Raw genomic sequence first — 16,694 nt, 5'->3', positions numbered from 1 at the left:
ACCTGTTTTTTAAAGTTTATTTCACACAATTTCAGGAGCTCAGAGAAAAATAATTGATGACCTAAAAAGTATTTTGAAGCCAGAAAGCCGTGTTCACAAATGTGAACACAAGTTGTGAAGGCATCACTTGAGCTGCTCACAGCCATTCTCTTTTAAAGTGAAGCTCTCTTTTCACCTTCCTTCTACTTTTCCACTGCTGCTGCTGCTGTTTTGCATGCCACGTTGGGAGGTGGTTCAGAGCATGCATATACATAATAGGAGCATGGCAGAGAGGGATGGCGACACAAGAAACTCATTTTGACCTTTGCACCGCGTTGCATGTGCACAATGCTGTGTGGAGCTCCTTGGGCATCGCCACAACATGCAGAAACTGCAGCACTTACCTTTCTACTAACGTGCAACCGTCCAGAGGGGACCTATATAAACTGGAAGAGAGGAGGTAGGGAGAGCAGGCAGAGAATGGGTAAAAGTGATGCATCCATGGAACGAGTGAATAACAGCCTTGGACCTGTTTGCTTGCAACTTGCGCACATGGAGGGAGAGCAGGAGAGAGAAAAGGACACGTGAGAAGGCAAGGAAATGCTACTACTAGATATGACAGCAATTGCAGACAAAGTGGATAAATTTAAGTTCAAGATACGGTACTGTACATTTCTGCTATTTTTGAAAAATAAGTGCCATGCAAATTTGTGAAGTGGACAACTGACGCACAGTGTGCAAACTGAAAGCCGCATTAAAGCACCATAGTGTCTAGGCAACATCATAGCACCATAACATCAAGGCATCACAGGTCAATTCAACACTTCAACCACCGTATCAGGTGTAGTAGCTGAGGCCAATGCTCTTCTGAAGCAGAAAGTGTTAAAAAAGCCGTTGGTTTTCCCAACTGCCATATCATGGCAAACAGTTCTGCCTTTCGCATATGCCAATATCGTATGGTATTGGGTACACCTTTCATGAATGCCATGTCTGTCTCGATTAGATTAATGACTTTTTCGGGGTTTTCAACGCCAGCCCTGGTGAATGCTCGCATTTCTCCCTTGTTGTGGAACATGACGTTCAAGTTATCACACACACGGTGACGGATGACCTTCATTGCCATATACAAGACGTTCAAGTTATCGCACACACGGTGACGGATGACCTTCATTGCCATATACAAGACGTGCATAGGTAAAGCTCCTCTCCTGTCGCTTCTTCTAATCTCAGAAGCAGCCATTGTGAAGACTGTGGGTCTCGCTTCTGGCTTAATGTTCCTCGCATGGCCGAGATATATTTGCGGGAATGACAACTCCTCCGCGTGTGTGTCATAGAGGATGCTAAGCGACTTCTTGCCTTCACCGGGAGCAATCGTCAAAGTAAAGTCCTCATCATAGACCATAGTGTGCTGATCCAACGTTAGGGCAAGTGCCTCAGTCACGGGATCGCAAACACCTACATCGTCGCATTCCTCCAACTCAAACTCGTTGTCTTCAATGTCATCGATCATCTTGTTAAACTTGATTGTGTCAATCTTGACGTCATAATGCTTGTACAATGGAGAGTTTTGCAATACCTGTACCCATGGCAGCAACTGTTCACGTGAAACTTCGTCTGCTAAGTAAACGGTCTTAGCAAAGAGTCTCCTCTTAATGTTCACAAAGATTGACTGTTGGTCGTTGACATTTCTTGGCAATTTCTTCAACATTTCGTGAGTATTCACCGGCACATTAACTATTGGGCCCTTTATGCCATACTGACCATTTTTCCAATTCATGAGCCTGCAGATCTGTACAAAGAGTATGCAGAGAGACAGCAATCATTCGGCTACGAATTCAACCGCAGCAAACCCTCTGGCATAGGCGGATATTTGTACCCATTAGACACACTGTACAGTGGAATCTTTTCTTCTCTGAGACTGGCTTTACACGTGCTAGACACCACTGCACTCGCTAACGTTTGCTCATCCCACTCTGGGTAAGCCCTCCTCAAAGTAGGGAACATAAGTTCGCTTACCGGTGTAAGTTTGTCCTTATGCCACAACCGTTCACACACAGAACACACACAGCCAAAGGGATTGTTTATAAAGTGTCTGTGAAATTCACGAGTTGCGGGCTCACACTCCTTGACTCTTCTCGCATGCTCTTCACGTCGTTGAAGTGCAATGTCTCCCTCCGGTTGAACCACACCAGCCTTGGCAAGAGATTTCTCTCATCGCTTCTTCAATCGTTGAGCTTTCGCTTCGAGTGATTCTTCCGCTTGGCGCTTTCTCCTCGACTCGTTATGCTTCGCTTTCCTAGCAGCATCTAGCTCTCTTTCCCTGGCAAGGCGTTGCTCTCTCTGTTCAGGCGTTTCTTCAGCACGTCATTGTCTTTTGTTCAGGTTGTAGAGTTCCATACTGCTCATCGAACGTGTAGATGCAGTCTCATCACCATTTAAAGCATCCATAAGGCCTGGTGTCGAACGATCAGGTGTCGCCAATGTCGCGTCAGCATTGAGAGCATGCATGATACTTGTAGATGCACCCACATCAAGAGATGTTGAACGCATTCGCCTGGCTGCATAATATGCACGCCGTTTAGCTAAACGTTGTTCTTGCTCTTCATCCATTTCTTCCGCACGCCGCCGCTTCTTAGCTGCAGCACATCGTTGCAGCTTCACCTTATACACATCATCCGACATACCGTGGAGGATTCGCTGGGACGACTGCGACGAGCCGAGTTGGGGGGCCGCTTTTCCACAGCTGGCATGACGTCACATAGAGCGAGCGCCTCCCTCACGGCAGCGACGCGTGGAGGATTCGCTGGGACGATCGCGACGAGCCGAGTTGGGGGGGGCCGCTTTTCCACAGCTGGCATGACGTCACGTACAGCGAGCGCCCCTCGCGGCAGCGGCGCGCAGCTGCAGCATGGAGGATTCGCTGGGACGATCGCGACGAGCCGAGTTGGGGCCCCGCTTTTCCACAGCTGGTATGACGTCACACATAGGTCACGCTAAAGGTCAATGGTGGATTCTCCGGGACAACGGCCAAGAGCGGAAACCTCGAGCAGTATTGCTTTCGCAATAAAAACTTTGCAGCTGGACGACACAGTCTGTGGGGTCTTGGCCTGGTGGTGTGGTGATCGAATCGAAGAACTTGCCTGGAAGGTGGAGCCAAAAACAAATTTTATGAGCATGCACTGCAGCCCTCGCTTCAGTGTACAGTCGAACCTGGCTATATCGAACTCGCAAAAAAACGCCTATCAGTTCGATATAGAGCATAATTCGATATAAGCCTGCTGAATAATTGGATGTCATGAAAGCACATACCATTTATAAAATCACTTTATTGAAGAAACTAGCTTAGTTTCGCATGAAATAGTCCTGCATTTCTTTCTGCTCGGGCAATTTCGCTGCCTGCGACGCACGCATTTCTCCACATTGTCTAAGGAGTCGGGAGCAGCTGAGGCCGCAACCTTCCGCATTCGCGCAGAAGCACTGGACTAGTGCGAGCGCACCAATCACTTCGGAGGATGTAGGCAAAGGATCGTCGTTGCTTTCCTCATTGTGCCCACTTTCACTTGTGCTCGGTACGACGTCGGCAATGTAGTCTTCGTTTTCGGGCTCTCCCGTGGTCGCGACACCATCATTTGCACTCACCAACTTGTCCACTGTTGATTCGTCAACAGCTTCCAGAAATTCTGACAGCTCGCGCCAAGTTTCGGCAACACTGCAAGTTTCGGCAACAGCTGCGTCGCATTCATCAGAATTTACAGTCATCACCGAGCACGCAGAAGTCGGCACGGCTGAAGCAATTTCGGATGAAGCACTTGTACATGACCGTGCGTACGCGTCGGGCGCCACGGGCACCGGTGCGAGAGAGTGGCAAGATCGTCCTGAGAGTGTCCCTCGGAATCATTCACGCTGTGGGGACACATCAAACTTCTCACCGCATTCAACCCGATTTATGATTTCGAGCTTCACGACAAAAGGCAAATTCTGCCACTTCATCACGGCAACACTGCGGGAGAAGGCCCCCAAGGCACACAACACAATGGACCAGAAAAGCACAGAGACAACTCGCACTTCCACCATTTTGCACGACGAGGGCACAAGAGCCCCTGATTGGCTGTCTGAGCGAGCGCTGCGGGCGGGCCAGGATAATTTTTTGCAGGGGGGTGTCGACGGCTCGTCCGCAGCAGCGCAGTCACGGTAGGGAGAGCAGTTGGATGGAGCCGCACCGTCAGGTTTCCCTGCAACCGCGAGGGAAAGCCAACTTCTGGGGGCACTTTTCCGCCCCTCGACGTTCGATATATCGGAAGTCACTGCTATTTTTGTTCGATGTAAACGTAATTTTTGCTATATATACTCATTGTAACTATACCGTGCCCAGAAATTGTTCGATATATAGAATAATTCGATGTAAACGGGTTCGATATAGTCGGGTTCGACTGTAGCGCAGAGACTGAGCAAGACGGGGCAGGGACGCAGCCCAGTGCGGCGTGTTGGTCGAGCCTTGAGAGGTGTCTTCAGGGAGCGCTGGAAGCACTCCATCATGCCATTGGCAATGGGGTGGTATGCCATTGTGTGAATGCGCGATGTATCGAGGAACATCACAACATTGGAGAAAAGTGACAACTTAAACTGATGGCTGTGATCGGGTGTGATGGTAGAATTATAAGGGACACTGTACCAGGACACTTCAACTCATTGCATGTAGTGGTTTATGCAAGTTCACAAGTAAATGTTGCCATCTGACAGAGGTCATGGTCCTAGGACATCCACGTGAATCTTGTCAAAAGTCTGGGATGATGAAGCAAAAGTCTAAAAGGTGATGCAATATGGCAGTGGATCTTGAATTGCTGGCAGGTGAGGCAGCAGTGCGTCCAAGTGCGTGCGTCCTTTTTAACTCCTTGCCATACAAAATGCTGCATGATAAGAAGCTGAGTAGCATGAATCCCAGGGTATGACAGGCCGTGTAGTGAGTCGAAGACGACACAACGAAACGGTGTTGGAATGAGGAACCACGGAGAACCAGTTATCAGTCACAGATAACGGGAACTTGTCGGGAATAGTCATCCGTACTCTGCACTTGTATACCAACTTTCTCCAAAAGCAGTGCGCTTTTTGCGGCCAATTTTTCGTGGCGTTGGGCAACATTACACAAGCAGTCATGCTAAGGAGGGGTGTAGGGTATGGACTAAACCCTCCCCAGCCCTTGCGACCACCACTGTTTGACTGCTCATTTATGAAATGCTCACATGGCATCACTCAATTCATGTGTGGACATTCAGAAAGAAATTTGTGGCTTCAGTTAGTGTGCATATGTAAAAATACGAGAAACCCTTAACCCTTTATTTCGGGAAACTCTGGCCCTAACCCGCCCCCCTCTACGTAATCAATGCCTAATCTATCACCCTGCCCCCAAGAGATGTTATGTAACAAGTCCTTGACTTGGCATGTCTGTTGGTTTCATATATGGTTGTGTCTAACAAAAAATTTAGCCCCTTAGTTGCCCTTGTTCTCGTAGCCTCCTTGTATAGTTATTTGTGCAAGGCACTATGTTTTTGGTGCGATGTACAGCCGCTCCATTGCCGATGTCGTGCTGTTTGGGGAATGACCACAAAAGAGGTCGTGGCTTAACTGTTGGCATTGTTAGCGCACTCACAGGAAAATTGAAGTGGAAAGTGCAAGGCTGCCGTTAATGAACATGTTTACTAACAGAAAGCTCCAGAGCACATGACTAAGCGTATCATGCTTCCTTCTCGTTGTGTGGCCTACAGCTGTCATTCGTATGCGGTTTCAACAGACTGCAGCCACAGCAATAATTTAATTGCTTAGTTGCATTGCTCGGCTTTTTATTCAAATGGCACGCTGCAGCATGATTTTCATCTCAGGAACTATGTGTGTATTGTTTACTAGATTTGCGTGGTAGGTCGAATTGACAAGTCATTCCACACGTCCACCATGACATTGCCAAGACTCACCAAACCACGCCATGCATAACAATGCTGAAAATGAGCAGTTCTGGGCACGACTCGGTGGCAGTGAGCTATGTCACACTCCACCTGTAGAATGAATCAGCATTTTGGTCTATCATGTGAAAATGTGTGCCTTTTAGGTTGCCTGTGGATAGTGCCACTTAGTCAAAAATATCAAAAGTATTCGAAAAAGCAAGTGTCCAAGAAATCAATCAGCACCTGTTTTCTACCGTGAGCATGATTCATCTAGTAACAGTGCCTCAACCTGCCAATTTTAAAACATAGAGACTGTAGTAAAATATTTGTGGTTGAACTTATCTATGTCAATACTGTAATGGTTTAAGAAAATAATTCAGCATGTTTTTAACATCATTATGATAAGGTTTTACTGTATGCTTATTGGACCTCTCACTGTTATTATAAGCATTGTATTTATTGCTACAGCAGTATGCAAAACATTGTAAGTTGTCATGCTAAATCTGGCCTGTTGCCATACTCATTTGTAACAAAACAAACAAGCTTCCTTCTATCAAAGACACACAAACAAAGTAACAGAAACTACAGTAGCATTTACAATGGGGAAACAAAAAGCATATAAAGCTCCACTATTGACAATAATGTTCCTTCAACATTATCTTTTGAGCTCTTACACAAATTTGCCAACACAATCTGCAGAACAGATTGTACTGTCGCTAAGTATCAGTGGATAAGAGTCTTCATAACTGAACAGAACATAGTCACCAGTGGCAAGTCCGCGGTGTTTTGCACAGCATGTTCGCTGATGTGGCCCACCACGAACTCCTACTGCTTGGTGTTTGCCTGAAGTGGATGTGGCCAGATGGTAAACCGAACACTAGTCCAAGCTGTCGACAGTGGCACCTCACTGAGCCATTACCTCGGATGGGACCACTTGGGTGACACCAGGTGCTGGGGTGGGACCCAGACAAGCACACCAAGGCCTTGTTGAAGTTGCCAGGATGCAGTGCTAACATGTGTGGTCTTCTCATGTTCCAAAATCTGCTTGTGCCACTCGTGCTGCCACCTCTTTTTTTCATGTGTGGTTAAATTTTTGTTACTTTTATGTTCCGCATGCTTCTTTTCCTTCTTTATCTTCATTGTTGTCCCAATGACCAATGATGTCTGCTATACTTCACTTGTCAGTTTTGACATGCATATATACAGTAGCACCCAGTATCTGCATGAAATAGCAACCAGATACACTGTACCAAGTGAGACCAACTTTTGGCACTGCATAACTTCCAATGATTGGTAATTGTGACGTGTCTTTTTTCAATATTACTTTTATTTCTTATGTTTTAGCATTGAGGACCATGTATGCTGGCCACTCACTAACATCCACTTGTATTTTGAATGCAAAGTTTTCACCAAGCCTTCTCACTAGCTACACCATCAAAAACAAGACATTTTGTGCAGTGAAAAATTTTGGTGCACTTGGCCTTAAATAGGAATATTAATTTCTTATTGTATTTAAAGCCTGTTCACTGCTTTCAAGGCTATTCATAAACTTGAGAACCTGGCTGCTACGTGTGCAGGGCTCTCCCAACTCAGCGTGGGCATGTCAAGAAACTGAAGTTTGCACCAGGCAAGGGGAACATGAAAATATTGGCCCTTTTCACGGATGGCATCAGTGCCTGGGATGCTCAAGATGCAAGTAGACACATGCACTTCCTTTTGTAGGTGCAAATATTGTTTTAATCTGTACCATTAAGGAAAACAAGGGCTGTCTAGAAAGTTTGTGAGCATTGCATAAATAAATTGCTTGCACTTATGTAATGCCGGCTAGCAGTATACTATATTCTGGGTAGATGCACTGAATCCAAAGACGTTTCTGGAACACTTCCTTTTGTAGCATTCCAGAAATGAAGGGAGGGTAATTTGCTGCTCAGCTCGCAAGTATTCCCTCATGGCATCAATGGATTAAATACAGCATTCCTGTAGAGTGGACATCAGTTTAAAAAAAAAGAAAAAGTATGTTTGGGCTAAGTCCAGTGAGTACATAAGTTAGGTAACAAGTGGCATTATGTTCTTGGCCAAAAATTATCATTTGAGCTGCGATGTGTATCGAGATACTATCATCGTGGAGCATTGCACATTGTTCTTCCCAAGCAAATAGTCTTTTCTTGCTTATTGGTTCACGAAGACTTAAGATCTTACAGATAGTATTAATCGCCAACTTTTTCTTTTTGAAGAGGAAGAAATTTGTGGCGAATAACAGCTTCAGAGTTTGGAAAAATTGTGACTAAGGCCTTATCAATGGATAGAACTTGCAGGGTGAATACCGACCGGGAAAACCGGGAATTCTCAGGGAATTTGAACAGTCTGGAAATACTCAGGGAAAACTCAAGGAATTTGTGCTTCTATCAGGGAAAATTACCTGTAACTTTAGTGAAAGGGAACGAAAGTCGTGTTAATGCTGGCTCCAGTAACACAGGAATCGCAAAGAATTGTCATTGACGCCGTTTCATCGGCACGGAGTAGTTAATGACCGATTTTCCAGACGCCCGATAATTCGCACGACTTTGCGGCACCACCACGTACTCCATATAGTCAATGTATTATGCGAAGCATACTAGCCGCACAACCACGCTCTTCCTTGCTGCGCCGCGCGCGGCCGCGTAGCTACCATATGACGTCATAACAGCTGCAAAAGCGGAGGCTCAACTCGTGCGCTCGCTTGCAGCCGCGTAGCTACATAGCCAGGTCTCAGCTCGTGCGCTCGCCTGCGGTCGCACAGCCGGTGCTGCGGCCTAACTCCCGCTCCTCCCGCTAGGGCACTGACGTCACAACAGCTGCAAGCCGGGCTCAACTCTTGCGCTCGCCTGCGGTCGCACAGCCGGTGCTGCAGCCTAACTCCCGTTCATCCCGCTAAGGCACTGGCGTCATAACAGCTGTATAAAAGAGCAGCGCGCTCTCGTCGAGGCCAGTGTCAGATGTTTAATTTAGATCGACAAATCTAGACTCCAGTAGTTGAACGTCAGAGTCGTCCAAAGTTGCACCAGTTGCACTCGCCACAGAAATGTGGCGAGAAAATACGAGATAAGCGATGTTCATACAAAGAGCCACTACTTTACTGATCACCACAGCGTATTTATTGGTTTGAAAATAAAGGAATAAGCTGAGTAACGCATGAGTTGTTTCTTCGTCTAGCCGAACCAAATATAGCCAAGCAACAGCAGTTCACCAGGCTAAACAGTGGTTCAACAACTAAAATAAAGGCTAGTATGCTTCGCATCCTGGGCTTAACCTTAGCTAAGCCACAGCCATTTTTATTGCCCTGACTGCAGGTCTGAAATGGCATTAATCAAAGCCACCACCGCCGCCATTTTGATTATCTCGCTGCCTCGAACTGGCACTCTCGCACGCAGATCCGCTGGCAGCCGTAGCCACTACCGCGGCAACGTTAAGCCTAGCTGCTTCTACGTTCGCTGTTAAGCTTCTTGCCGTGCGGTGCCGTGTTTTTCATTGAAAGAATTTGCCGCTTTCAGCAATGGCACCAACTCCGCCTTTGTAATCCTCGCGGTTGGCTTCGAAGCTCGCAGAGCAGAGCGCGTTGCTTAGTGCCAGTCGCCGAAAGTTAAGTTTCGCCTTCGTGCAGTATTGCTAGGCGGTGAAGCATAACAAGGGTGGGAAGGGGCAATTGTCATGAGACACAGTATGTATTCCTTAATTATACACGCGTGCACCCCCGTCTCATGTCAAAGTGCCAGCACCGATATGCCTAATAAGTGTACTGACAGGCTTTAATAGTTTTTTCAGACGTGCTTGTGGCAATTTTAGCCCTTAAGGGCAATTAAAGACATGCATTAATTTTTTTTTTTTGACAGCCAGATTTTTTGGATGTTTTTAAAAGTTCGGGAATTTATATCTCGAAACTGGTGTCGTCCTGAGAATTCGTTCCAAGTGGATCCGCCTTGCAAAGTCTATTGCTAGTATTTGTAAATTTCAATATGGGTCACACGATAATTAGCTAGAAAGTTAATTAGTGAATTCTTGTTAATTAATCAATTTTGCAAGTAGTGTCCGCTGCCTTGAATAGACCGGCTCATAATCTAGAATTGAGCTATCTGCCACAGGCAACCTTTAAAAAATTTTGAATGTGTTCACTGAAACATCCTGTATAACTGTTTCTCCAGTGACAATAGTGTAATAGAAAAGTTACAGTTGTGGAGGTGGGTTTTTGTGAGGCTCCTCTTTGCAGTGCACAACAGTACTATGGCAGGGGTCATCAACTCTCCTACGCGGCACAGAGAAAACTCCAGAATCACATCACCAGCAAAGACGGGTTTATTAGCCCAAGGTACAACACAGTGCAACAGTCACAGCACTTACAGACAAAGGCTTGTAAGACCAAATTACTATGTGCACCCGCTACACTAGGAATAACCAGCTAGTCAAATAGCAGGACTGTCACGCGAAGATGCGACTTCTTCCCTCCTTAGCCCTGCTGCCCTTTGAAGTGCATCGTCTGGTCTGGCAGGAGCTGATAAAACATATGGTCTCATTCACGTTGAAAATATTGTCTTCAGCGTATGATTCAGCCACCTCTAGAAAATGATCGTTGCGCCACGAATCCACGCCTTCTCTGTCAGCAGCCTTTTTCTCGCCCGAAACTACCTGCCAAGTTATTCAGTTCCTTTGGCGGAAATGAAAAAAGTCCACCCGCACTTGCATCGAACCCAGTTATTTCAAGTGCATCGGCAAATTTGCAGACTTTTTCTTGGGGCATTGGGCCAGACACGGGAACATTTTGCAGTCTGGCATCTTTAAACCACATGAGAACAGCCTGGTCCACGTTTTGAAAGTTTTCCAGTCGCAGCCGTTTCCTCACAGAAGCAAGTTGCGATTCCCAGCTAAAGGGCCCCTGAAATGGTTCGGACAAGTTTTGTAGATGCGTAGGGTACAGCTAAAGTTAATCTTCGCACTACAATTTGTGAGAAGCGTCTCATATTAAGATAGCTACGGACGATTACAAGTTACCCTCCTCCATAGTTATGCATTTTCTCCTCGACTCGTTCACCGAGTGATTGAAGCTAAGCTCCGCCTTCACTGGCTCTGCGTCATGATGGCACGTCGTGTCATCGACTTCCGGTTCTCTAGGAGTGAGCGCGTGAAGCCTCTCTAAACTCTCCGCCAGCTGCGTGGCAGTCAACCCCAAGTGACAGCTATCGAAGCAGCGTGCATTGCGAATTGTGTCGCAGTGCCGAACATGTCTGGTATTCCGGTAACCACAGGCGATCTGGGCGTTTTGACAAATGACTGGAGGGATAAACTTAAGCTGATGAAGGAACTTTAGCGTAGACATATGTGAGCAGCCTGATCGGTCTGCATGGTCCAGCCACCCATCAGCGCAGAGTTGAACCAGCCAAACAAAGTGCTAATATTGCTCTAACCAAGTGTAAAACATTTTAAACATTCATAAAAACAATGTGTTTACACTCCTGTGAGAAATTTACACCAGCAGCAAACAAGAATACATTTTGTTACTGCTACTGTGTGTGGTTGAGCTCTGTGCCACCAGGTGGCTGCAACATGCAGACCATTCGCATTTGCTCTTCTGCTCATCCCGTGAAACGGCACGGTCAAACGGCCAGGCCCTGTCCCCTCGCGCTTGCGTTTACCCAAATACCGGACTCGCGATACGCTATTGCGGTAGTAATCCTCCGGTGTAAAGTGACGGCTGCAAACGCCAAATCCTGGCGCCGATGGCAGTCCGATGCACTGCAGCCAGTCCGCTCAACTGCTGCCTTGCAGAGGGACATGATGTCGCAGCTTCACATATAACCAGTCGCTACGTTTGCAGCCCACAATGCAACAGAGTCGGATCATGGTGCTCGCGAAAAGACTGAGACTGACTCTGACCGCGGAGCTCTCGTCAAAATGGAGCACATAACACAAGCAGACGACGCTTGCTGTGTGCCGGAAATGCTTAAGCGTAGTGAGAAATTGTTCTTGTGCATTCTCTTTATGTTACTTTCTTTTTATAAAAACAAATTAACATTCCAACTATTACGAACGACATTCGTTCATCATAAAGTTGGAAAAATTATTGATGACGCACCCTGGGCAGGCAATTGGATAGCTCGCCCTACTAAGGTCATTGGGGTAAATGACGTCAAATGGGTAGGGGCGGATTAAAATTCAGCCAAGTGATGTGCTGCGATCGGCAGATCGGCAGCGATGTACATTTTTAAAACCTTGTAATAAATTACATGCTTAGATGCGTCAGAAGAACCTACTCTAAGGACTCGGTACATTTGTACAAAACCGTCAAAATCGTTTCAGGATCGCTTTAAGCTTGACAATCTTGTCTCGGTCTTTGAAAATGGTCGCAATGGTCGATGGGGCAATGCTACACTGTCTGCACACGTCGATTTGCTTTTTTCCTGCATCAATTTTCTGCAATGCAGCTTGTCCTGCAGCGAAAATTGCTTTGGCTTCTTGGCGCTGTCGCTAGCTGCATTCATTGTTGGATCTCGCGTGAACATCGCCAAACTTTTGTCATGAAGTTCTTTGTGAAGTTTGTGGTGAAGCAGTTGGCACTCAACATGGTGATGATGATAGCTACTAAAATCGCAGTTTGTTTCACGTGAGAATCGCTGTTACTTTTAGCTGAATTCGTAATGCTGATGTTCATCGGTTATAAAGAGGAAAATAAACTATGTGCGTTATTCTAAAATACGCACTGTATTGAAATTCATAGTTGGGAAATATTTTTACATTGAAAATATAGGCAGTCTGGTCTGGATTTTTAATATATTTGTAAATTTGATCAATTCGTTTGTGTGGGGTTCGTAGTAACGAAATTAAATTGAACGGCTCATCATCGGCAAGTACGCAGAGCCTCACTGCATGAAAAACGTCATGTCGTTACTGTATACTGGTGTTAAGTTTCATATACCAATTGTTACGCCTAGTGTTATAGTTTTGAAGGTCAATCTTCAAAGCTGTAATGTCAGAATTATTGGTTATTTTTCTATATAATGACGAATCTCGATAATACGAACTTGAAGGGACCCGAAAATTTGTGTGCATAAAAAGTTCGAATTAAAAGGAGGACTTGTTCTTGAAGTACTCATGCACCATAACAAGATGCACAAACGGTGTGAGTCGTGAAATATTGCGATGCGCAAGCACACAGTGAGCGAGGACCACGAAAGTACCCGCGCTGGCCAATGCTTGCTTACTGATAACGGCAGAAAACGAAACTTCAGGGAGCAGGCTAAGCTGGCACGGGGCCGGCGCAGAGGCGCGCATGCGTGGAAACCATAGAATGTGAGGGAGTTACTAGGGAGTTGAGAGGCACTACTGAAACTACTGAAAGATATCTATAGCGGCTCCACAGCCACCATAGTCCTCCATAAAGAAAGCAACAAAATCCCAATAAAGAAAGGCATCAGGCAGGGAGATACAATCTCTCCAATGCTATTCACAGCATGTTTACAGAAGGTATTCAGAGACCTGGATTGGGAAGAATTGGGGATTAGAGTTAATGGAGAATACCTTAGTAACTTGCGATTCACTGATGATGTTGCCTTGCTGAGTAACTCAGGGGACCAACTGCAATGCATGCTCACTGCTGACTGACCTCAGTGAGCTCACTGCTTACTGAGGGTGGGTCTAAAAATTAATCTGCAGAAAACTAAAGTAATGTTTAACAGTCTCGGAAGAGAACAGCAGTTTACAATAGGCAGCGAGGCACTGGAAGTGGTAAGGGAATACATCTACTTAAGGCAGGTAGTGACGGCAGATCCGGATCATGAGACAGAAATAATCAAAAGAATAAGAATGGGCTGGGGTGCGTTTGGCAGCCATTCTCAGATCATGAACAGCAGGTTGCCATTATCCCTCAAGAGAAAAGTGTATAATAGCTGTGTCTTACCAGTACTCACCTACGGGGCAGAAACCTGGAGGCTTACGAAAAGGGTTCTACTCAAATTGAGGACGACGCAACGAGCTATGGAAAGAAGAATGATAGGTGTAACGTTAAGGGATAAGAAAAGAGCAGATTGGGTGAGGGAACAAACTCGAGTTAATGACATCTTAGTTGAAATCAAGAAAAAGAAATGGGCATGGGCAGGACATGTAATGAGGAGGGAAGATAACCGATGGTCATTAAGGGTTATGGACTGGATTCCAAGGGAAGCATAGCAGGGGGCAGCAGAAAGTTAGGTGAGTGGATGAGATTAAAAAGTTTGCAGGGACAACATGGCCACAATTAGTACATGACCGGGGTTGTTGAAGTATGGGAGAGGCCTTTGCACTGCAGGGGACGTAACCAGGCTGATGATGATGATGAGAGGTAGGGCGAGGAGAGCACATTTGCGAGGAAGGGCGGGAGGGAAGTGGATTCGCTTTCCCGCCAGCTTGATGGATGGTGCTAATTAGCTCTGCCACCTAAGACTTGTTTGCACAAGGCTCACCCTGCGAGCGATGGTCAGGAAAGAGCACAACGCTCCTCCACTCCGCAACACACAAAGGCACTACAGCAGGGTTCATCGACTCTCCAACATGGCGCAGACAAGGCTCCAGAGTCAGATCGCCAACAAATGTAGGTTTATTCACCTGAGATACAGCACAATGCGACAGTCACGGCACTTACGGGCAAAGGTTCACAGCTAGACCAATGGAGCAGAGCTAGACCGATTGAGTGCATCCGCCCACTAGCATGCGCCCGCTAGCTAGGGCTAACCGGTAAGCGGTCCACCAGGCCTTGGGCAACACATCAGAGGGAATACTAGGCCACAAGGGTCTGTCACCGCTTCGATGTGTGCCCTTGCACTGTAGCTGCATTTCTCCATTCACCTGCCCAGTAGAGAATGAAGTCCGGCTACGAGCTGGTGGGAGAAAACCTGTCTAAATGCGTTTCCGCAGATCTTACCGGTGGCGTGACTTGGGGCCAGCCATGTCACAGTTTGCCTGTGATTTGTTGACTGCCTCCCCCTCTCCCCACTCGCTGCTTCTGTCAACGAAAGCTTAAAGGTCCGAGACATGAACAGGACCACTGATTGGGAGTCAGCCAACTTGTGTACCAGAGGGTAAATTTCGGTCTCCACTCGGTATGGGCCCAACCATTTGGCTGACAGGGAGGCAGAGATGTCTTTGGCAGCGTCACTCAAGACATGGGTGCGTCTGAGAACGAGATCGCCAACACCATAGTGCACATCCCTATAAGACTAGTCGTATTGGTTCTTCTGTCCAGTTCGCACTTTTGCCAGGTTGGAATGGGCTAGGTCAAGGGCCGTGTCCATCCGTGAGGGCAATTCCGCCTCGTAGCCAGAAAGGCCGGCTATCGTGGCGCCACACACCCTGCTGCCGGTCCGCCTAACGCGGTCCATGGGGTTTGGCAACTCTTTCCCGAAGTTGAGGAAAGCGGGTGCGACAGTCACTATAGTAGGTCCACTATAGTAGGTTTGGCAACTCTTTCCCGAAGTTGAGGAAAGCGGGTGTGTACCCAGTCAAACAGTTCACCGTGGACCGCAAGGAGAAGCCTATCTCTTAAGACAGACATCCCAATCCCTGTGTTGCTGGGCAAAGGCCGTAAGCAAGGGCTTGAGGTTCCGGTTAATCGGCTCTGTCGGGTTGGCCTGTGGGTAATACGTGGTAGTCTTGCGGTGATTAATGCCAAAGGCAGCACATGCATCCACGGACACCTTGGCCATGAAGTAGGACGCGTTGTCCAATATCAGCTCCGCCAAAAAGCCGAAGCGGTTAAAGACCTCGATCAACTTCACCCAGATTGTGCGTGCCGTTAACTTCCAAAGGGGAAAAAGTTCAACCCATTTCGTGAAGTGATCTGTGACAGCCAGGAGGAAAACGTAGCCTCGCCAGCTTCTGGGAAAGGGTCCCATAACGTCACAGGATGCGACTTGCCAGGTTAGCTGGCTGTCAATTAGCTGCATGAGCCCAGGGGGTTTGCTCGCGCGAGGCTTTACGCAGTGGCACACGCGGCACAAGTGGGGATAGTGAAGAGCGTCACGCTTCATGCCTGGCCAAGTAGCAGAGTGGCACAACTTTTTCAAAGTGTTAAAGACCTCTCACCAGCCCCTATAGCAAATTTTGGTTATATTCTAGAAGTTGTTACGTGTCATCTAGGGAGCGTTTTACCACAAAAATTTTTCAAATCGGCTCATTAATAGCCGACATGATACAAATATTTTAGTGCCGCGAACCCATGATTTCAGCAGGCGGGCTCCACTGCCAAGCAAGACACTCTCTCCACTCGCTCCGTCTAGCCTTCGCAAGCAAAATTCCTTCCCTGCGTTCTCCCATACCAGACCTTGAGGATCGCATGATGCATACATCACAGGCCCTTCCTTCATTTTTTTTTTCTCCTCGCTTTTTTTTTTCGCCGGCACTACGCATTTTCGCCGACAGCGTCACACGCGAGCTGTTCTCTCATTCGCGCAGCGCACGATTTTGCGCGCTGTGCACAAGGAAACATGACTAGCGGTATAATTCAGTGCTACACGAATACTGAGGCAAAACAAGTGGACCACAGAGCATAATCACGCGCTGGAGCACGGTAGACAGTGGCATAGTTTCCGTACCTATGCACATGATCGCACGACCGTGGGAACAAGCAGACGAAGTGGAAATACATCTCTCTTGCTTTGGTGCGAAGTAAAACAAAAAACATGCAGACATTCCGTTTGTGTGTTTTATTATTTCTCTGAACTTCAATTCGTCAATTCAAGCAACAGATTGCACAGATAATAGATGTTGTCTTGAATAATT

The 16,694-nt window shown here is 46.9% G+C and overlaps 1 protein-coding gene across 2 annotated transcripts in view; it reads left to right on the top strand.

The window, feature by feature from the left end:
• Positions 1-16,694, top strand: part of LOC135908775 (WD repeat-containing protein 11-like) — a 318,419-nt gene that overhangs the window by 190,584 nt on the left and 111,141 nt on the right. For both annotated transcript variants that reach the window (XM_065440614.1, XM_065440615.1), the window contains exon 17: positions 7,493-7,607. In XM_065440614.1, the coding sequence (XP_065296686.1) occupies positions 7,493-7,607 (115 nt within the window). The remainder of the gene's footprint in view (positions 1-7,492; positions 7,608-16,694) is intronic.

The sequence above is a fragment of the Dermacentor albipictus genome, chromosome 1 (genome assembly GCF_038994185.2).
Source record: "Dermacentor albipictus isolate Rhodes 1998 colony chromosome 1, USDA_Dalb.pri_finalv2, whole genome shotgun sequence".
In the NCBI taxonomy this organism is placed as follows: Eukaryota; Metazoa; Arthropoda; class Arachnida; order Ixodida; family Ixodidae; genus Dermacentor; species Dermacentor albipictus.
The sequence above is the reverse complement of the archived record's forward strand: the minus strand, read 5'-3'. Positions and strand labels throughout refer to the sequence as shown.